This window comes from Brachyhypopomus gauderio, chromosome 9 (genome assembly GCF_052324685.1).
Source record: "Brachyhypopomus gauderio isolate BG-103 chromosome 9, BGAUD_0.2, whole genome shotgun sequence".
Taxonomy (NCBI): Eukaryota; Metazoa; Chordata; class Actinopteri; order Gymnotiformes; family Hypopomidae; genus Brachyhypopomus; species Brachyhypopomus gauderio.
In genome coordinates this window covers 1,852,659-1,875,640 of record NC_135219.1, presented here as the reverse complement: position 1 = coordinate 1,875,640, position 22,982 = coordinate 1,852,659, and the positions used below count along the sequence as shown (strand labels likewise).

Below are 22,982 nucleotides of genomic sequence, written 5' to 3'. Positions count from 1 at the left end.
TTACGGTATACTGAATGCTCAGTGCTTCAGCAAGTGGAGCTACATTACCGCCATATCACACCACCAACCTCCTGATTTAAGTGGCTGTATATTTGACCGTTTGTAAATGATCGAGTTAGAATTTGTAACTTTTGTCTCATAGTAAATCGGATTTTGGAAATGACTCCTACAGTGTGTATGCGTGCGTGTGTGTGGTGTTAAATAAAAAAATACCAGTTTATATCCTGCTACAAACAAAAATGAGTTTTCTGGGCTTTAAAGCAGGCCGGTGGAGACCCCTGTAGATGTGTCTCAGCTAGACTATGAAGCTGTGCAGAAGACACAGACAGCAGAGACGGAGTTTTGCACAATGTCCACCTGTCCATTTTATTTCAAGATGCGATCTCCACGTGTTCTTACTCCCGATAGCTTAAGAAATCAGACGTCTTTTATGTACAGCAGAGTACAGAAAACTCGTACAAATGTGACTCCAGGAAAAACCTAAACAAACCTGGTACAGAATCGTACCACCGTTCTACTCGAAAAAAAAAACCCAACAGTAATAATAATAATAATAATAATAATAATAATAATAAACAAGGGGAATAAAGTGACCACACAGATCTGAGGAACATGCGAATGCCGAGCATCCTTCATCAACCCTAGTGTGACGTGCATCTTGTGAAGAGGGCCAGCAGATGACTGTGCAAAAAAAATAAAGAAAACACCACCAGGCGTGGGGTGGGTTGGGGTGAACGTGGGGTGGTCGGGGGAGAACACAAACCCGACCTGCGTCTTTTTAAACGCCTCAAAGCACAGGAGGCGCACTCTCGAAGGCAGCGGGGTAAATGACGCAGGACCTAGCGGCCGACCAAGCCAAAGGCACGCCGCCGATTTCCGCAGCGCACCGAAGAGCTTCGCCGGACGGGACGGCGTCCGGCCGCTCGTACGGGACGCGGTTAGCGTCCTGATTGTTCCGTCTCATGTGCGAGCCTTTCAGAAAGGAAAAGAGGAATATCGAAAGGAAAAGGAAAGTCACTCGCGCACACACCAGTTAATTACACGTGAAGAGGCCCTGAAAGAGCGCCTCGCCTCTCTGAGGAAACCAAACGGGTAAACGCAAACGGCTGAACCTCTAAGGCAACATGTGAACCAAGAACTGCTGAACCAGGGCTGGAGGAGAAGTTACTGGGGCCTCCTCCCGCAGGGGAGAGCATGACACAGAGTTCAGCAAAAATGGAGCCGGCGGAGGAACACTGGAGTCGTGATCAGGCTGCGTAGCGGTACAATCATAGGCCGTGTCACCCTCTGAACGTAACCTGGACTTTTCCCGGCTTGGCTGAGGGGCTCAGCCTGGTCCAACTGGCCGTTAACGTGGGGGGGGGGGGAGAGACCATTCAGATGAGGGACGGGGGTCCCTCGGCTGAAAACATGAAGTAACGAGCTGTCCCGTGTTTCTTCAGAGATGCGGGTCAGACAGGCGAGGCAGAAACATGAACACGGCCTCCACGTCAGCAAGAATAAAGGCAACACCTTGAAAGATATGTAGTTATTTTTTGTGCATAAGATTAAAAATGAAAATACACAAAAAAAAAAAAAAAAAAAAAAAAAAAAAAAACACCACCCGCTACGTTTTCCACTATTGAGCAAAACATGAAGATTAAAACACTAAACTTAGTTTAGAATCCATGTCACTTAAAACCATGTTGTTTTCACATTCTCAGAGGGTCAATATCGGACGGAGGGCGTGAAGCACTCCTGCAGGGGGGATTCTTGATTTGGGAGCATCCCAGCGCTGCTTCTCGTCGGGGCGGAGGAGGGAGCGGCGCCGCTGGGTTTGAAGCCGGAACGGAGGCCCGAGGCGTCCGGGCTTCAGACCTGTGTGTCCTGCCACGCAGACTCTATGGAAAAACTCAAGACCACCGGACACTAGCTGGCTAGGACGGAGGAGGGGCTTCATACTGCATACCACAGGGGGGCGGGGTCGACACCCAGAGGGCCCAAGGCGCCGGCCAAGGTGCGGGGGGAGGGGCATGCTGGCGCACAGTCAAGTGGAAGTTCTGGAAACCAGCGTGGCACAGTGGAGATGGATGTGGGGGGGGGGGTCAAGTCTGTCTGCGGTGCGGTTTCAGGGTGGCTGTGGGAGTGAAGGGGGTGTGAAGGGGCGTGGCTTGGGGATGGGGGCGTGGCCTGGGACGCATCACGAGGTGCCCTGCCTCTTCTGCTGCTGTGTGCGGATCAACTCCAGCTGCTTCTTGCACTGCTGGAAGTAGGTGGAGAGGCTCTTGTTCTCCTCCACCAGCTTCTTGTGCTCCTGGACCAGACGAGACGTGTTCTGCTGATCCTTCTCGTCCTGGTCCAGCTCGGCGATCAGCTCCGTCCTGAACAAGCAGCAGAGAGAATAATTCATCAGGCAGAAACTCTCTCAAAGAAAACATCAGGGGATTTTTTGCATAAAAATCTATTTCGGCTGTTAACTCTTGCACATGAAATATCCCTTGAGCATGTGATGGGTCCATATGCCACTTTGGCCAGCCACACACACACACACACACACACACACACACACACACACACACACACACACACACACACACACACACACACACACACACACACACACACACACACACACACACACACACACACACACACACACACACTTTCAGGTCATCCTCTAAAAACTGTTCCAAATTAGTATGCAAAAATTGTTTAGGAGTGATAAAGTAAGAATTTTTTTGTTTATCACCTGTGTTAATTAGTTTGGCAGGTGTGTCCAATTAAAGGCGAGACTACTTAAGAAGGCTGTCCGCCAAAATGGGAAAGAGAAAGGATGTGTCGGCTGCTGAGAAGGGAAAATTGAGGACTCTTTCCAACAGGCAATTACGTCAGGTTAAAAGAGCAGCTGCAAAAATGTCTTGTCATAACAGTAGACAAGTTTCTGAAGGTGCTGGTGCCTCCAACGTCCTCCGAACAACAAGATGCAGGTCCTTCAGAGGTTTGCAGCTGTGCGTAAGCCATCCTGTTGACCTCCTCTATCCACTGCACACAAGCAGGAACAGCTCCAGTGGGCCAAACAATACCTGAAGACTGACTTCAGAACTGTTTTGTTCACCGATGAGTGCCGTGCAACGCTTGATGGTCCAGATGGATGGAGTGGAGGATGGATGGAGGATGGGTGGAGTGGAGGATGGCTGGTTGATGGACACCCCATGCAAACAAGGCTACGTGCCAACAAGGAGGAGGTGGTATTTTGGGCTGGAATCATGGGGAGAGAGATTGTCGGCCCCTTTAGGATCCCTGAAGGTGTAAAGATGACCTCCATAATGTATGTGGAGTTTCTCAAACAGCACTTCCTGCCATGGTTCAAGAGGAACCGTGCATTCCGCAGCAAGATCATTTTCATGCATGATAATGCACCGTCTAATACGGCAAAGAACACGTTTGCATCTCTGGCTGCTATGGACATAAAAGGGGACAAACTTATGGTGTGGCCCCCATGCTCCCCTGACCTCAACCCCATTGAGAACCTCTGGAGCATCATCAGAAGGAGTGTCTATGATGGCGGGAGGCGGTTCACGTCTAAGCAACAGTTCTGGGAGGGTATTCTGTCCTCATGCAAAACAATAGAAGCAGATACCACCCAAAACCTGACAAATTCAATGGACGAGAGACTTCAGAAGCTCCTTTCGAACAAGGGTCATGTGTGCAAATGTAACATCACCTAGAACAAAGTTTTGACTTAAACTGATTGATTTCAGTTTGTAATAACCTGCTAATGCTTATCAAAAATGACCATTTTTTTGTTCTTTATAAAAATGTTGAGATAACTGCTGTGCATAATAATTTGGAACATGCATTCTGAGTGGTTTATATATATATATATATATATATATATATATAAACTGATATCATTGGCAGTTTGTTCAAAAACCTTTCAATAGTTGATGACTGGAAAATTACAATGACTGCAATTCATATAGGTAATTTTGGAAAATCTGAGAAAATATTACTTGCATAATAATTTGGAACACAGTGTAAATACAGAATGAGCTTCTCAGAATTCGCTCTGCCAGCTGCTCCTCTAGCTTGTGTGGGCTGCTTCAAGATTGGTGGAGGTGGTGGTTCGGTGTGTGTGTGTGTGTGTGTGTGTGTGTGTGTGTGTGAGAAAATCTGATCTCTGCCTCCACTTAAAATGCAACAGACGTGACTTTGTTCTCATGCCTGGGAGCTCAAACGTAAGCAGAGACGTGCGATGCGTGAGTCACCGTTCTGATCCAGAAGTCCAACCACATGAGTTGTTCCAGACCCCCAATGAATACACATTCCTCCGGTGCTGTGCTCAAACCAACACCTTCAGTGCATGCATGTGCTTGTGGAAGATATGCCTGAGGCAATGCATGTGTGTGTGTGTGTGTGTGTGTGTGTGTGTGTTGTGTGGGGCAGCGTGCAGGACTCACTTCCTCTGGATGAGCAGGGCGATCTCCGTCTGCACCTTCAGATACTCCTGGGCCATCTTACAGTGCTGCTCAAACACCGCCATCGATTCCTTGGAGTTTGGGCATGGAGCCAGGGGCTGAAACACACAAACAAACAAGCAAGCACACACATGCGCACACACACACACGCACAAAACAAACGCATACACACAGTCACTAATCAACTTCACAGCTCAAGGCTCGTTAGTTATGATGTGTATTTAGATCAGTGATTGGCCGCTCCTATAAATAATATGCGCACCAGGAATAGCCAAGGCAGCGCAGCTTTGCTAAGAACATCCCAGCATGTAAACAGCATCTCTGAGTCTGTAACAAGCTTTAATCTCAACTTGATTGAATCGCAATCCCATGTTTTCCAGGCGATGATGGGGGAGGGGGCTTTAACAGCGGCCTTGGACATTTTGACTAAAGCACCTCCGACACTACTGTACATATCCAGAAAATATTACATACATCCCTCCTCGAAGATACAGGGAACTAGTGCTGGGCGGTGTGACAAAAATTCTATATCATGGTATTTTTCAAAATGATATCGGTTTCACGGTATTTGACGATCATTTTTGCTGCATGGACCCTCGTGCCAGTCACGACGCGTCAAGTATTAGCAGCTTTATGGGTGGTGCAGCAGATAGATCTTGTTACCACCAGCCACGTCAACTTTTGCTCAACAGCATTTGCAGTAAGTGACTGTTTGGTCCACGTCCGACCTTCAAAACCCGATGTACTTCCTGACAACAGACACGGCTCCTTTCTTTGGCAAAAGTTCCTTTGGGGCATCATCATCTTTTACTTCAGTGTTTGGTAGAATTTGTGGTTCAGAACGTCCCTCGTTTTCAGCAAGCTAGATTTGCACTCTGTTGCATGTGTGCTTAGCGGCGCAGCAATAAAAAGCCTCCCTTGAGAAACATTTAACGACCGTGCTGCGTTCCGGACACGTGAATGCTATTTAAACCGGTGTGGCCGGTACTGTATATGAAAACTTCTTATGATAACAAAAATAAAACACTGGTTTTTGGTGCAAACCGGTATACCGCCCAGCACTACAGGGAACTATATGGACAGCCGTACTAACTTAACGCATTGACAAGTGTCAGTCATTAATAAACGATACCCATCACTGTGAATATGATACCACTGGAATAAAATACGGGACATAGTGTTTATCAATGTGAAACACAAAGGACATGAGACTAGTACCAACCAAGGGTAACTCTTAGAATCTGATCCATCATAACAGAATACAAACACAAAATAAAAAACACTTCTGGTTAATGTAGCAAAGCTGCGGTTGGTGATCACATACCTGTAACTGGTGGTCCAGTGTCAGGTATGCCATAGGGATGGAGTTATCAGAGCCATTAGTGTCTGGACGGAGGAGAGAGAGGGAGAGAGGGGAGAGAGAGAGGTGGGAGGGAAAGAGAGAGAGAGAGAGAGAGAGAGAGAGAGATCAGGACATGTAGAGGAGAGAAACAGTGCAGGATATTGACGGCTACGACTTGTTGCAAAGGAAGGAGACAGACGAGACCAAGTCCTGCACAGGCGGGAGCTGCTGCCATGGCGACTGGTTATTTACATTGTCCTTCCGTGGGGCTCCTGAACTGTGTGTGGAGATACGGCAGCGTCAGAACAACCTTCACGCCTGCGCACGCTCACTAGTTCTGCACTGTGAGCAGGTTGTACCGAGTGGCCACGGATATCCACAGTCAGTCTGTAAATAACCCAGCTCATCACACTTAATGAGGGACAGAGAGAGAGAGAGAGAGAGAGAGTGTGTGATAGAGAGAGAGCGAGAGAGCGAACGCTACAGGCTGACAAGCTTACGTAATGTCTGCAGGAGCTGCTATACTGAAATATCATTTACGACACTAATTCGCTCGCACACACACACACACACACACACACACACACACACACACACACACACACACACACACACACACAGACATGACAACGAAGCCACAGTGAGGAGGAAATGAACATCTAAGCCTGTCAAAATCATTCCTCGAGGCACTGGGGAAGACATATTAATGACTGCCAAAGCCAGCAGGCATATTCATAATGTATTACCATCAGCAGTCTGGAGTCGGAGATGTAATCTGCAAACTTGGGATGTTTGGGGAACTCATCCTCGCGCACGAGAGCATACCAGGAGGAGCGTCCCCGCGCGAGAGATAGAGCGCACCAGGAGGAGCGTCCCCCGCGCGCGAGAGAGAGCGCACCAGGAGGAGCGTCCCCGCGCGCGAGAGAGAGCGCACCAGGAGGAGCGTCCCCGCGCGAGAGAGAGAGAGAGAGCGCACCAGGAGGAGCGTCCCCGCACGCGAGAGAGAGAGAGCGCACCAGGAGGAGCGTCCCCGCGCGAGAGAGAGAGAGCGCACCAGGAGGAGCGTCCCCGCGCGAGAGAGAGAGCGCGCACCAGGAGGAGCGTCCCCGCACGCGAGAGAGAGAGAGCGCACCAGGAGGAGCGTCCCCGCACGCGAGAGAGAGAGCGCACCAGGAGGAGCGTCCTCGCACGCGAGAGAGAGAGCGCACCAAGAGGAGCGTCCCCGCACGCGAGAGAGAGAGCGCACCAGGAGGAGCGTCCCCGCACGAGAGAGAGAGCGCACCAGGAGGAGCGTCCCCGCGCGAGAGAGAGAGAGCGCACCAGGAGGAGCGTCCCCGCGCGAGAGAGAGCGCGCACCAGGAGGAGCGTCCCCGCGCGAGAGAGAGAGAGCGCACCAGGAGGAGCGTCCCCGCGCGAGAGAGAGAGAGAGCGCACCAGGAGGAGCGTCCCCGCGCGAGAGAGAGAGCGCGCACCAGGAGGAGCGTCCACGTGAGTGTGTGCGTGTCCATACCTGAGGGGTCATAGCCTCGGTTTCCTTTATCAGACGTGATCCTGACACTGGGACTGGACGACCTGCTGCTGTTACGGCTCTCCTGCAATTGGTCACGCATCGTATCAATCACAGGAAACAACCAATGATGGATCAGCAAGAAAATTATTTTAATAAATATGACAATACACGAAACTGCATAACAAAATAATAACTCTAGGATTTACTGATGGACTCCAATTCTCCCTAAAGGGGAATTGTGGGGTTCGGAGACAGAGACAGAGACGAGAACTAGGAGTCAGACTCCCGAGACAAGTACGAGAAAACAGATGCTTTGTTAAGAAAGTTAGGAAGAGCAGGTTGTTTTCCTGACTTTTTCAAACAAGCTTGTGTTGTACCACTCCTGAAGAAATCAAACCTTGATTTGTCAAATTGTAAAAATTTTATACCAATTTCTAAATTACCTTTTATTTCCAAGATTTTGGAAAAGACAGCATCAGCTCAACTTCTACAGTTTTTTAAGGAAAAGGCCATTCTGGAAAAATTTCAATCTGGGTTTCGCCCCCAAAACATAGCACTGAGACTGCTCTCTTGAGAGTCTTAAATTACCTTTTAATGCACGCTGACTTAGGTGAGCGTATTCTTTTGGACATCAGCGCAGCTTTTGATACCATTGACCATGGTATTTTATTGGAAAGGTTAAATCAATGGGCTGGAATTTCTGGGACAGCACTAAAATGGTTTTAATCTTATTTATCAAATAGGCCATTTGTGGTGTCTGTGGGTGACGAGATGTCTTCTCCTGCATCTCTTAGCAGTGGGGTGCCTCAAGGGTCAATCCTGGGCCCACTTTTATTTTCTTTGTATATGCTGCCTTTGGGTGATCTTATTCAAAGTTTTAATGTTTTCTTTCATTTTCTGTTAAACGAAATGACACCGGTAGGTTGGCTGATCTTATAGTCTGAAGCTATAAAAATGTGGATGTCTCAAAATTTTCTTAAACTAAATGATGAAAAGACTGAGATTCTAATTGTTGGTTCTGAGGAAATGTGCAAAAAGGTGCAGTCATCTCTTGATTGTGTTGATTTAAAGGCAAAGCCCTTTATGAAAAATCTTGGTGTGACCTTCGACTCCCATCTTGGTTTTGCCTTACACATCAAGAAGCTACTTCAAACTTGCTTTTATCAGCTTAGAAATATCAGTAAAGAAATTTCTTGTCCTTTTTGGACCATGAGAAAATCATTCATACTTTTATTTCTACATGTTTGGATTACTGCAATGCCTTATTTACTTGTTTAAGTCAAAGAGAAGTGGCTTGTCTTCAGCGTGTTCAGAATGCAGCTGCCCATCTTCTCACTCGCACAAAGCATAGGGAACATGACACCAGTATTGGCTTCTCTACACTGGTTACCTGTGAGTTACAGAATTAATTTAAAATTTTTAATGCTTACTTATCAGGCTGTCCATAATGAGGCTCCAGCATACATCAATGAGCTCTTATGCCCTCTTCATTGTGTGAGAACACTGAGGTCTTCGAATCAGGGTTTATTAGCTGTTCCCCGTACTAACTTAAAATCAAGGACCGGGCTTTTGCAGTTTATGCCCCAAAATTGTGGAATAATCTCCCTAATGAGATCAGACTCTCCGATCAAAGTTAATTCAGGTCTTTAAAAACAAAGACACATTTTTACTCTCTTGCTTTCGACAGTCTTTGATCAAATGTGTTTTATTGTAGGTGTGTATTTGTGTGTATCAATTTTTTATCTATAGGATTATAATGTATTTAAATTATACTGTATTGCATTGTTTTTGCAAAGCACTGAGTTACTCTAGAAAAGTGCTATATTAATGAAGTTTTACTTACAGTACACAGGACTGTAACAGTCAAGCCATTACACTGGGTCTATTTGAACTTTCACAGTTAAGAAATAAATAGGCCAACGTGTCACACACAATCAAAAGGCCAGACCACATCTCATCACTTCAGCAACAACTCATAAGGCTTGACTTCAAAACCATAACTAGACCATCCTCTTCATGGGCACAGCCTACTGTCTCAGACCAAACTCAATGTGAGCAGTTTTTACATTTTATAGCCAATTTTCTTCAGTAAGTTGATTCACATGACCAAGTTTAAATAACAATAATAATTAAAAAAACAAACAGAAAATGCCTGATAGGGCCTTTGGTGGTGGTGGGGCTTACCTGGCCTGACTCTGTCCCAACAGCGGAGAGATCGTGGACAGACGTGCGTCTGTTGGCTAGATAGATAGACAGAGAGACAGAGACAGAGAGATAGAGAGAGGGGCTCAGTGGAGTCTTGGGGATGGAAGTCTAGTCTGCGTTCTCATTCCAAAGCAGGAATGGGGGGAGGTGGGTGTGTGTGTGTGTGAGACTGGAGCAGCGTGTGTGTGTGTGTGTGTGTGTGTGTGTGTGTGATACAAGAACAGCTGCGCAGAATTACAGCAACACCCAGCACGGGCCCACACGCAGTCTAAACGTGACCTGGGACTCTCCCAGAGATGACACACACACACACACACACACACACAGCACAACCACACCATCACACAGGCAACATGCTTATCTCACTTAAACAGCTTCTGTGGCTTTAGTCTGCAATCAACAGCGGTTGTCATCAGACAGGGTGTTTTTGTGTGTGTGTAGAGGGGAGCTCAGAAGAAGCCATTGACGGGCGCTGTATCGTTGATGTATCCCCACGAACACTCTGACTAACTCCACTACAACAAGATGTATGGAGACACAAACTCTCTAAAAAAAAGGTCTTGGTCCAAACAAGGATTCAAACTTTCAGTCAAGAGGTAAAATGGTACAACTACATGCAAACATCTCAACAGCTATGATCGTCTTCGGCAAACCCAGGTTACTTCATACCGGGCACAGGAAATAATACAACATGAAAAAATGATAATAAAAATGAAATCCTCTTCCCTAGTGCCCTATAATCCAGCAATAACACATTAAAGTGATGACCTGAGCCTATCTATGCTCTACACAAACACACACGCGGTGGACTGATGGAGACCAACGCCTCTCAGTAAGGGAGGCTTTTTGTCCCTACTCTCTTTCCCTCATACTTCAGCGATAGAGATAACTATAGCAACGACCCTTCACTGTGAATGAGGTTAATCAGGAGGGCTTCTGCGGAGTTAATGAACGTGTGCGTGGGTTTGCGTGTGTGTGTGTGGAGGGGGAGAGATGATGACATCAGGCATTTGGTGCTGTCTGTTCTATACGAGAGAGTGCACGAGTGAGCTGTGGAGGACTGACCACTGGGCGGAGCCACCGGCACCACCTGACAAATAGGCCCTGCCCAGCTGGACTCTAGATGATTTAGGTGTGTACCGGACCAGCACTCAAATGTGAAATGACGCCCTCTTGTGGAGTGATTAAGTAAATTGCAAAGTCCACATGCTAAACAGATCATACCATACAAAAACAAAACACACCATCAAAAACAACAAAATTCACCAAATCAACCAACCAAGCAAGAACAAAGATAGGAGTTCTGATCTGAAGTCAGATTCCAATGATCATTTGCAGTGGAAGCAAAGAATAAGCAATGATTTGGAATCAGCCCTTTAAAGTTCAGATTGTTAAGTTTGAAGATTGGCCCAGAAGCACAAACAGAGATCCATAGACTCACCCACCTACTGCATCGGCCTTCCGTTCCTGACCCCAGGTCAGTTATTAGGACATTTCACCGCACCCAAATAAGAGGGCTGGCAGGATCAGAGGGACTGCAGCCTGCAGCCACACCGACTAGCTTACGTGGGCGAGACAGTGAGCTTTATGCTTGCACACATGTTCGCTCAGCCTTGATGATCAGGTGCAGGTGATTTCAGGGTCGTAAAATCATCAAGCATATTTCAAAACTATATGCAGTATTGGTTCCAGACCAGGAAGGCAGAGACGCCCTTGAGACCTGGTTGCAGAAAGGCAAAATTGAACATATCGCTGCAGAGCGGCCACTATTGGCTGGAGGAGGGAAGTGCAGGACGCCAGAGCACACGACAGCACACGGCAGACGGAGAGAAGGAGAAGGATGTGAACCACTGGGTGTTACTCCAGGAGTTAAATCAACCATCAAACACGTTCAGAGCAGCTGGCTCCATTAAACAGCAGTTAAAATATAAAAACCCCTTCATTTATGCATCACATTTGAAGCAAGAGATGTGCAAGTCCCTAAACGCCTGCGTAACATCCTAATTGAAGTGAGCGTTAATGTCATAAATAAATTATTTTGCGGCTAATCTGTTCGCAAGCACATAGCAGTCACTCTCGGGCCAATCGCACTGAACAGCCAGTGTGAGAGCTGTGGCTCCAACAGTGGGGGGCCAAGTCGGCCCTGAACGGTGTGCATGCAGGTTTCAGCAGCAGGATGTGGGCGGGGTAACAGCCTGGAGTGACAGCCACAGCGGTGGGCGGGGCGAGAAGGTGGGCGGGGTTGCATGCTGCAGCTCCATGTCCACCCTGCTCTGATTGTGGGAGCGGCCAGCCCGGGGCAGCGAGGGCGGGGCCCGGAACAGCGAGGGCGGGGCCCGGGACAGCGAGGGCGGGGCCCAGCCCCGCTCACCTCCACCCCTCTCCGGTACCTGTGACGTAGATCTTGGGTATGTCCAGAATGGTGCCGTGTGATGCCGTTTTGCGGTGACCTCGCTTAAACTGCTGCGGCGCTGCAAAGATACACACACACACACACACGTGGAGCGGCGTACACACACATGCAAGCGACATACACGCACAGACACAGCGGCTGCAGCACCTGCGCAGGCAAGATACGCACGCATACACGTCACAGCGAGACGAGGACACCGCCACTAAGGGGGGAGAGAGAGAGAGAGAGAGAGAGAGAGAGAGAGAGAGAGAGAGAGAGAGAGAGAGAGAGAGAGAGAGAGAGAGAGAGAGAGAGAGAGAGAGAGAGAGAGAGAGAGAGAGAGAGAGAGAGAAAGGGCAGAAGGATTGTGGGTCTGGGAGGGGGCGGGGCATGCGCTGTCAGAGAGGATCTCATGCATCAGTCTGCAGCTGGGAATGTGTCTGGAGACCATGGAGACATGATGGTTAAGGTGGTCTGAACACCGCCGCACTGGTCAGGATTTATTTTTTATTAATGAGCGGATTGATGACAAACTAAACAAGCTGAAGTGTGGAAAAATAAATTAATAAATTTGTGGAAATGAAAATTGTGATGTACAGATTAAAAACTGAAGCCGTTGTACAGGAGGACTGGGAGGAGCCCCAGCGATCTGCCCTGAATGCTGCTGAGGGAGACGAGACGTGAGGTTGTGGGAGAAGGAGACGTCTCTCCCCCCCTACACATCTGAGACGCACCAGCCTGGGTGTGCTGGAAATAAAGGAACATGCATCATGGCTCGTGTGTGTGTGTGTACCTGGAGTGTGAATCTTGTGCTCGAGTTCAGACAGGTCCATGCTTGATCGCTTGCTGTCGGGGGGCAGGCAGTGCGGTCTGCCCAAGCTCTCAACACTGCCCCCTCTGGACAGAGGGAGTGCAGGCCTCAATGGATCAGCCTGAACGAACACACACACACACACACACACACACACACACAGAGACAGACCTCAGCTGATCCTGCCTTAGCACGGCCCACTCAACACTTGGTCAGGGTGCTACCTTTGTTTTGAACTGTGCCAACTTGGTGTCCATGGTCTTGATGGTGTCGTTGGTGCTGGTGCTGTGGTCCACACCCCCATCGTTTCTGCTCATCGCTGGCGTAGTCCATGAAGGAGCCTTCAACAACCACAGGACACACACACACACACACACACACACACACACACACACACACACACACACACACACACACACGTGGTGTTACTGCCCAACAGAAGTTTGGCATCCTTGGGAAACAACTTTAAAATAACTCGCCTACAACTTTAACAAGGTGCATCACGATCCGTTTTGGCCAATGCAGACAATCAATATTTCCACCTGTGCCAATATGGCAGGATTCATTGATTTAGTGATTAGCCTGCACGTTCACACTCACGTATTATGGATGTGTGTGATGTCGCCTTCATTCTCCTAAGAGGAGTGTGTGTGTTTGCTCCTAAGAGGAGTGTGTGTGTGTACCTGTACTGGTGGCAGAGTTACTCTGGCCCTCGTCCGAATACTGATACGGATACTGCAGAGGCTCCTCCCAGCCGGGGAAATACTACACACACACACACACACACACACACACACACACACACACACACACACACACACACACACACACACACACACACACACACACACACACACACACACACACACACACACACACACACACAGTGAGAAGGGGGGAGGGGGGGGGAGGGGGAGGAAGAGACAAGGCCATGGGGACAAAGCCAGGACGGGACACGGACACGTGGACGTGCGCGACGCTACCGTCAGTAGGTGGGTCATGATCTTCACGATCTCCTCCATGGAGGGCCGCTGTGAGGGGTCTTTAGACCAGCAGCGCGTCATCAGGCTCTCAATGGGCTTTGGCAGGTTCTTAATGAGGGGAGGACGAGTTCCTGCACGAACACACACACACACACACACACACACAACCATCACCCTAGTGATATCTGTGGTTAATTGCAGAGCAACTGGAGAACCTCTCAATAGTGTCATCTCCTGTACCAAGACGGCGTCTGTGTGCGCCACTCACCACGGTGCACCGCCCACATGATGCGAAAGGCCGGCCCCCCGATCTCATCGAAGGGCTTCCTGCGTGTGATCACCTCCCAGAGAATAATACCCCAGCTGAACACGTCACACTTCTCACTGTAGTTACTGCCTACAAACGCACGACAGCAGAAAACAAGTGTGTGAGAAGGAGCCTGCAGGACAGGCCAGAAGCAGCGTGCTGGGAAGAAGAACACAGACAGAGAGACATAAAAGCAGACGTCGAGACAGCAGACCCAACACTGAACCCCACAAAACCAAGCAGACCGAGAGCAACAAGACCAGACAGCCAGAGACGTCTTCTCCACTAGCGCCTTTCGTGCCGCTCAGAGTAGCTCCCTCCGGAACTGGACGATTGTTATGCCAATTCCCGCCCCCTCAGAGAGAGGTCGTTCCCGCCCCTCCGTGAGCACGCGTGTCCTATGCGAAGCCAAGCTGCTACCCACAATGCAACACAGGGCAGCTCTCTGGAGGAAAGCGCACGTATGGAAGCAAACAGGCCCTCCCTGATTGGCTAGTGTCACCGCGATTGACGGGGGACAGAGGAACCCGATCCCTCCCATACTGAGGCCGCGGCATGATCGGGAATCAAACCGGCGAACTCTCGATGATGGCCCAACACTCTCTGTGAATGATATTCGATGATGGCCCAACACTCTCTGTGAATGATATTCTGCTGCGCCCCCCGGTGAGCCTGCCAGCCCCCCAACCAGGACGCTCTCTCCTCCCTGGCGAGCGCCTCCGTGAAGACGCGTGTGGGTAGAGCTGGAGAGGCGGGAGCTTCTGCTTGTCTGATGGGAGCGCTCTGACAGCACAGGACAGCTATTAACCCGGAGGACACGGAGTCCCTCTCAACACCTGCTCCCTTCCTCTCAGACCCCAGCGGGGAACGCAGTAACATCAGCTTATCGCAAAGACCGGCTCTACACGACACTCTGGTCCAGTTTCTAAAGCAGTGAAATGCAGGTACATGAAGTTTCAGGTGCGTTTCTGAAAACTGAAGTATCTTGAGAATTAAAATCCAATGAGGAAATGTATGAAGGTGATTCCCCTTAAAGGTTATGTCCTGTAGAAGAGGCCTGGGTTCTCGAGGGTCCTGCGCAGCAGCTTAGTTGTATCCAGAACCGCATTTTTCTGGACCAAAGATCACGGATGTTATCCCTAGCATGTGCCACAGGTCACAGCTCCAGCTACTTCCAGCTTGTCCCGCAGCTCGTCCCGCAGCTCTTGGTATTCCTCGAACTGCTCGTGCTCCTTGCTCTTGATGTCATGACCTGGGATTGGTGCGTTCATCACTACGGGACTCTTCTGCTGTTAGTCAATCACTTCTATGTCTGGTTTGTTAGCCATTACTATTGCGCCAGCCCGTGTCTGGAAGTCCCACATGACGTTAGCTCAGCAGTCTGATGTGAAGTGGGCTACTGGAACAAACAAGACACTCGTGGAGGAGAGAGGAGAGGGCTCCTGCCTCAAATGCTTCTACACAAGCAGTCCCAGTGTAATATTTTTATATGTATGCATTTCAGGGAGCAGCTACAGGGTACTATAGAGAAGCAGTTAGTTTGCAAAACTTACAGTACATTGCACTGCCTGAAATCCATCTTCAGATGTATTTATGAAATAATGCGCGTGGCCCAAAGCGGCTCTCGTACTCGCCTTCAAACACCTCGGGAGCCATCCACGCTGCACTGCCCTTGTTGTTGGTCATGTGCGTCTGGATGTCGCAGGCCGTCCCGAAGTCGCAGATCTTAAGGACGGTGCCTCCGGCCACCAGCAGCAGACTGATGGGGTAGACAGGGGTGGAGGAGAGGGGCGGGGGTGGAGGAGAGGGGCGGGGAGAGTTAGCACACCAGCAGCGAGGCTGATCGTGGTTAGCAGGCAACAGACCGGCTGGACTGAAAATGATAAAGCTGCCCAATATGACCAAACACGAGCGGCTGCCAATCATAATTCCACACACGTCCCTCACAGGGCCACAAGCTAGAACTGAATTTACTTATTGGACTTGTATGGGTAAAAACCTACCAGAGTAAAGCAGCACGACACAGAAAGTGTTATGAGATACAATCGAGGGACCTCTTCGTTTAAGACAAAGAATGGTCTGAATTTGTTGAAATCACGTGAACACTCAAAACAGCCACAGGTCCCGTCATTCAATAAACACTGATCTACCTCACAGTTCTAATCCAGGGTTTGGAAAACACAGTGAAAGACTCCAGATGAGACGTATTCCTGAACCCACTCTTTACACCTCCGTCTGGCAGAAGCAGGAATGTGCTTCAAAATGAGGAGAACATGTGAACACTATGAACGGGAATCCTGAACCTGCACACACTTGAGTTTGGAAGCAACAGACAAACCCTAGCTGAGGTAAAATGCTCCATTATGCACCAAATAAAATAATCACTGAACAATAACTGAAGAAAAACTAAACCCTCACTCTACTCGAGAACCAATAACCCACTGTGGCTGGTAATCAAGGTTGTGTAATTAGAAACCACAGCAGCCTAAAACAAACGGCAGGGGAGGTGGGTCTGTCGAGCGGTGTGAACCCACAGGAAGGGCCTGCACGTTGGGCATCCAGCTCCATCCTGACCCCCCCCCCCCCCCCCCCCCCCCATCCTGGCGCCATAAATAACCAGCCACCAACCAACAGGCCACACCAAGTCCTCGTCAGAAGACAACACGCCCCTATGCCTCATCCGGCACAAACGAGAACATTCGTCAAGTTTTCATAGAAATGTAAAGAGGTGAAATTCCTCAGAGTTCTGAAATACGCGTTGTTTCCCCGTTCACATGCGAATTAGGACGAATGCAACATAACTGTTATACAGGGCCCCTGTTGCTTGGCCGTTACCGATTAATCTGATGGCTCTGGTTCTGTTCCAATCACTGCTCTTTTCACACTGGTAGTGGTACAATCAGCACCACGGCATCAACACAAGACCCAGCAAACCTCAGACGTGTGCGAATGATCAACGCTGCAGACGGTGCGATACAAGCACTCCTGGCTAATCTGGTGAAGGAGAGTGAATTTGTGGGTATGAGTGGGGGAAGTTTGGGGGGGGGGGGGTAGTAAACACACGCAGGGGTAGAACTGCACATTTGAAGGCCACTGAAACGCATGCCTGGGGGGGGGGGAGTCTTGACAGAACCTTAAAACCATCAGGAATACGTGTGTGTGTGTGTTTGTGTGAGATGCAAAGAGGGCCATACTTGGGTGGCTTGAGGTCCCGGTGAATGAGAGCCTTTGGTTTCATGCCGTGGAGATAGGAGACACCCTGCGCACACTGCAGGCACCAGCTCATGGCGTGGGACGCGCTGTAGTGGGGCAGCGGCTCGGCGCCGTGGAGCACTGTTGGACACAGCCGGCCGTCACCAACACAGTCACAACACCCCGCCTCGGCAGCAACGGGCCTGCCTCTACAATCCTGAAACGCTGACTGACTGTACGGTTGAGCGGTCCTTGAACGCAACACGCTACATCCACACACACACGGAAAGCGGTTAACCGAACACCCTGGTTTCTTGGTTAACGCAGTGGCATCATTAACAGGATGACTATAATAGGCTCTTCTGTGGTGCGCTAACATGTGGGGCGGCATCTGTGGGCAACCTTCATTAGTGCTACACAATCTGCTTTCTCAAAACGAAGGTCCACAGATCCCAGAACAGTGTAAATTGCCCATCAGAGCCTGTGATGCCCGCTTCAACGATCTCAAGTTGGCTTTTGGCTTCGGAGCCATTTGAGGAAAGCAGGGCTAAGTGAGACGGTTTCTGCTGATCCGACCTGTAAGACAACTGAAGTGCGCTACAAACGCACAGCCCAGAGCACCTCAAGGCTTCCACTCGCCGTCTCCACATCACCTAGCTAGCATGCTTCTCATTCGAACACAGGTGGATTTAACCAACTTACCGTTGTACAGAGAGCCTCCTTCTGCATATTCCATTACTAGACAAACCTAGAGAGAGAGAACCATCAATGAGTGAAAATGTCAATGTCAAGTCATACTGCGACACACCAACAATCGTCGTAAAGAAATGTTACAGAGAAGTCTGCTGTATACCCCTGATGAGGTAGATAAAGATGAGAGAGAGAGAGACAAATACCGGTCTGGGATGGCAAACGGAGGAGTTTAAATGGCACATGACTAAATACCTTTACTGTCATCAGAAAGAACCTAATACTAGTAGAACCAATACTTTTAAAAACTGTTCAAAACAAACTCACAGATTATAGTAATACAATAAGGGGTGGAAAAAAGTAAATTATGTTTCAATAGCTGACAAAAACCCAAACACAGGCTCGCAAAGACGTGGCATGAATAACCGTCACATTATTAGTGCAGAAAGGCAGGCGGGCCGGTTGAGAAATACCGGAGACTACTTACAGGACTGTCGCAGGAACCGTACAATTTTACAATGTTGGGATGATTTACACGGGACAACTGACGAAGCTGGAAAGACGAGAAGCTGGTCACCACATCAGTTATTCTCGTGGTACACCACTACTTTATTATTCAACTCGGATCAACTCTATCAGTCGAGCGATGCCTCCTTAACGTGAATACCGATGAGAGAGACCCACAAACCCGTTTACATGAGGAGTAAAGACCCTTATACCTCTACTACAAACCCGTTTACATTAGGAGTAAAGACCCTTATACCTCTACTACAAAGGCGGTTCTTTCCGATTCGCTCTCTATCGTCTTGATGGCCACATCTTTGCCTTTCCATTTGGCCTTGCAGACGACACCGAAGGCTCCTCTGCCCACCACCTGTAAATGAACAGCAGTCGCATCAGGATTTACAGTCGAACAGACACGAGATGTACATGTTCATATTACTACCGTACACAGCGTAATACATGTAATATGTGCATTTACACGAAGCCTTACACACCAGTGTCACCACTACAGCCACTGAACTCCCTTTTTTAGGGGCCAGTTAGCTCGGTAGCCGAACAACTCGGACTAATGTTTCAGATTATCGCATTTACACAGTTAATAAGAGGCTAAGAACCACCACGGCACGTTCTCTCACCTCTTCGACCTCGATGTCGGTGTAGTCGATCTCCTCGAAGGGATACCCCGGCGGCGTGTCGATCATGTCGGCGGAGGAGACGGACATGGCGGGCTAGCTCAAATTAACCATTAAAAAAACACACACGCCAGCGAATATAGAGCGAGTTTTTGGAGTCCAACGCGCATCCGGCGATTAAAACGACCGGCGTCGCCCACACGGAGCTCGTCTCGCCCGCATCAACGGTGCAGATATTCCGCCAACTTTTGAAAACTTAGCTAGCAGGCTAGGCTAGGCTAACGCGCTAACCCCCCTCACTCTGGACCTTTTAGCCACAAACGGCTAGCGCGGAAGAGACGGAGAGAGAGAGAGCCTCAAAAACCATTAAAAAAACACCCTGACGAGCGACATAAAACGGCAAGGTAGCTCACAGAGACTCGTAAAAACATAAAAAAAAACATAATTCAGTAAATTAAAACCCACACAAGCGAGCCCCCGACTGCGCTCCTGAGGTAAAGTAAGCCAGGTAGGCCGCGCGAGCGCGCGCGCGGGGGGGGGTCGTTTATTAGCTCGCGGCTAGTCGCGCGCGGCGGCTGAAGTGACGACTCGTGTCCGCGCGCCCGCTCATTCCACCGCGGCCTAGAGGCGCGCGACACTGGCTGGACGACACACTGACATTCTCAGTGCACCACACGCATATATATATAAAATCAACCTTTTTTCTTTAAAGTGTCCGTCTCACAAGGCCACCATTTTCAACCCATTACATATCTGGCGGTAACTTTTAAGGCTGTCTCTCCTCCACGGGCTACTTTTGTGTTGTGTTTCTTTCGGTCGCTCCAGGAAGTGTGTGCTCCCATGAATTCTGCCCGTCACCGTTTGTGGTACGTGCGAACTTGCTCCGTGCGAAGAGTTTTTTCCCCTTCAAAGTATAATTTAGGGAAACAAACGCATTGATATCTGCACTTTGCATCTAGCGACTCATGTCCTACAGTGTGGAGGAAACGGTTTATTTCAAGATCTAATGTAATCGTTATTTTAACAGAGCGCTTAGATCTTATAATGAATTACATTTCAGATTCGTGTGACATGTCACAATTAATTCATTTCGCAGTTCAGTCATTTCTTTACAATATGTTGTTGTATCTGTTGCACAAATGTACGTTTGTTGTTGTACAACAGCTGGGGTCCCTCATTAGATCAAGTGATCCAAGGTAAAAGAGTTCAGTAGCCTTCATTTGATATGTAACATCATTAAAAATAATAACAACAGTAATTAATAGTAAGAAGAGGAAAATTATGATGACGATTGTGATAAACAGTGATGATGAAGAATGAAAAACATAATTAAACAATGTTACGAATTAGAACTCATTCATTAGGCCCTGATAGAACTGACGTTATTAACAACAATACATCAATATTATAACTCAGTTTCACCCATTCAAATGAATGTAAGAATAAGCGCTTTTGCAAACATTTTTAAAGTGTAAAGTGTTTGAATCGTTGTCTCTGTTCCATAGCCAGTGTTTGGTTCAGGCATGCAGGGTTTTTTTAATTAAATAAATGTCTTGCGTCTTTATCTACATTGATCAGAGACTTTTTTGTCCATTATCGCTTTCATGCATTATTCATTCTTTGCTATGTGAGTCTTACCCGTTCCTAAGCAATGTTGACTCCAATTTACTTATAATCTTTTTTAATGATTTATTGCGTTTGGTTGGACATTTTGTGACCTTGTTCACAGCAACCCTGGGGTGATCGCAAAATGATCAACAAATTTGCTGAGCAGCCTGAACACTTGACCTCAGTATTCCAAAAATAAACTCAGAATTTCAACCATCATTTGCTGACAGCTGAATATGATCCCTATTAATCACCACTGCTGGAAAAACTCAAACGACAGTTGTTCATATTCAGACACGGCTGCAAGTCCCCTGTGATCACAGCGCAGTCCCCAGGGCCGGCGCCAGAACATATACAGTGAGGGGGCGTCAGAAAATTTCGGGGTGGCGAACGTAAGTAGTTGAGCGGGGGGGGGGGGGGGGCGTGTAACGATTGTCGAGCGGCCGAGGGGGCACCATGTAGCGATTGTTGTAAAATAAATGGGTCTTATTTTTTACATTGAGGGGGCGGGACACCTCACCTGAGGGGGCGACGCCTCCATTCGCCCCCCGTGGCGCCGGCCCTGGCAGTCCCACCGTTTTGCAGGACGTGGGACGGTTTTGCACCAAAGCCCGCGTGAGTTTTTACTATTGGCCATTTTCAACTGTTTTGTTCTAGCGCTTTTTGATGTCTCTTAGCTCAAACAGAGCACGGCTAATTAAAAATCTTTAATTTAAAAAAATCTAACAAACCTCCAGGCAACAGGACTTATAAGGGTCTGATGGTAATAACAGTTTTAGATTAAAGCAGTGTGCGGGCAGATACCGTTATACTCCCTCCGCAATGATTTGATCTAATGACTGGAATGCTCATTATAATGTACCGGAGCAGACGCGCATATGGCGAGGGACCTGCGCTCCTCCACCTGCCCGTGTTTGTTCAGCTTTGCTAGGTTATCTCCATCAAGGATGCGTACCTAGTTTCCCCCGACCGTGTTCACCGAACAGACATGCGCACAAGACCCAGTAGCTTTGTCCAAATATATTTGTCTGCACGCACTGCGCGGCGAGCTGTCATGTCCAGAGTGCAAAATCGGTGAATTTTTCACTTGCCAAAAACGACTCGGGTCTTCACGCTCGTGTCCGCGCGAGCACACGCACAAAGTGGCATATCTCGTTCGGTAATTATATGTTGCTGGATGTTTTTAAAGCTTTGTTCAATTTGCCCTCCCACCACGTGGTGGTGCTAGTGTCCTGTCGTCGTTACGGTGACCTGCTGAATTGCCCCCTGGGAGCACGTGTTCCGTTACCTTCACCATGATGAAGTGTTTGGCCAAAACCGAGCAGGATGCGTCTCAGGCATATATGCATCGCTTGTATAATTAGAAAAAAATCATATAATATCCTTATGCCAGTATCAGCACTGTTGTAAAAGGGTAAGAATAATTTCTTTTAATTCGTTCTGAACTTGATGGGCGTATAACTCTCCTGCAGGTGACAAACATTTGTCTTTCGTTTATTGGGAGCCACTAACTCCTAAGTTCACGTTATGAGTATCCACGTCCCGAATAAGACTAGCGCTGTTTAATTGGAGTCGGGGGGGGGGGGGGGGGGGGGGCAATATGGTTGTACGCAACCGTTTCCGTCCGATGATTCTACGCAGCGTAGCGTAACAATTCCCTCCCCTACACTAAGACAAGCAAGCGCCACGCGCACCGGGCCCCTGGTTTTGTTAAATCATTTTAACTTTCTAAATGGCCCATTCATTTGCTCCGGACTTATAAGACAGACAAAATAAATCAATTGAAAAATATCGCCCAACAAACTAATTAGTATAAGTCTGCTGCGCTCTCCGTGGACCCATAAATTGTCCTGTGAGGAACCGCTAGGATTATTGAAAAAGGCTCTCGCGTGTCCCTATTTTATATAAAAGCATCTCGCTAGATCCAGCACATCTCAGATCCATGTCCATGGGATGCCTAGGCTGAACACGTTTGAGCTGTGAAGGAATATTTTCAAGCTTGATGCTACTGCAATTTGCAAGTTTTTTTCTCTTTCTTTTTTCCCTTACAGGTTTTGGCTTAAACTCAGAAACCTGTCGCGTAATGTACGTGGATGAAAAATGGTCTCCTATAACAGGGGCAGTAAATAATGTTTTTACGAGGTGAGCTCACTTGTAGTTTATTGTGTGGCTTTTTATAGATAGCAGGCCTACAGCTAGTGTCCCAACAACCAACCCGTGCATTCAAATATACATAATGACCATAGCTTACAAATGTATAATGTAAGCTGGTGTTATTAATATGAATTTGTCCACATTATATACGAATGAAAGTCCTCTCCATGCCGTTCCTCTCGGAGCTGAGTGTGC

The 22,982-nt window shown here is 48.3% G+C and overlaps 1 protein-coding gene and 1 long non-coding RNA gene across 2 annotated transcripts in view; one reads left to right on the top strand and one right to left on the bottom strand.

Moving 5' to 3' along the window:
• Window positions 1–340: 340 nt before the first annotated feature.
• On the bottom strand, window positions 341–19,250 carry map3k7 (mitogen-activated protein kinase kinase kinase 7). Its single transcript, XM_077016396.1, is given in 18 exon segments — window positions 341–2,360; window positions 4,440–4,555; window positions 5,782–5,843; window positions 7,310–7,391; window positions 9,494–9,549; window positions 11,905–11,985; window positions 12,700–12,838; window positions 12,942–13,035; window positions 13,037–13,058; window positions 13,401–13,482; window positions 13,701–13,831; window positions 13,969–14,093; window positions 15,638–15,766; window positions 17,202–17,340; window positions 17,902–17,947; window positions 18,377–18,442; window positions 18,653–18,763; window positions 19,029–19,250. Coding segments are annotated over 18 exon segments (1,749 nt in total). The 5' UTR covers window positions 19,116–19,250; the 3' UTR covers window positions 341–2,179.
• A 2,503-nt stretch (window positions 19,251–21,753) lies between these two features.
• The window catches only part of LOC143522417 (uncharacterized), a 10,789-nt gene continuing 9,560 nt past the window's right edge, over window positions 21,754–22,982 (top strand). Inside the window, exons 1-2 of the long non-coding RNA XR_013132991.1 lie at window positions 21,754–22,047; window positions 22,685–22,775. This is a non-coding gene — a long non-coding RNA (uncharacterized LOC143522417). The remainder of the gene's footprint in view (window positions 22,048–22,684; window positions 22,776–22,982) is intronic.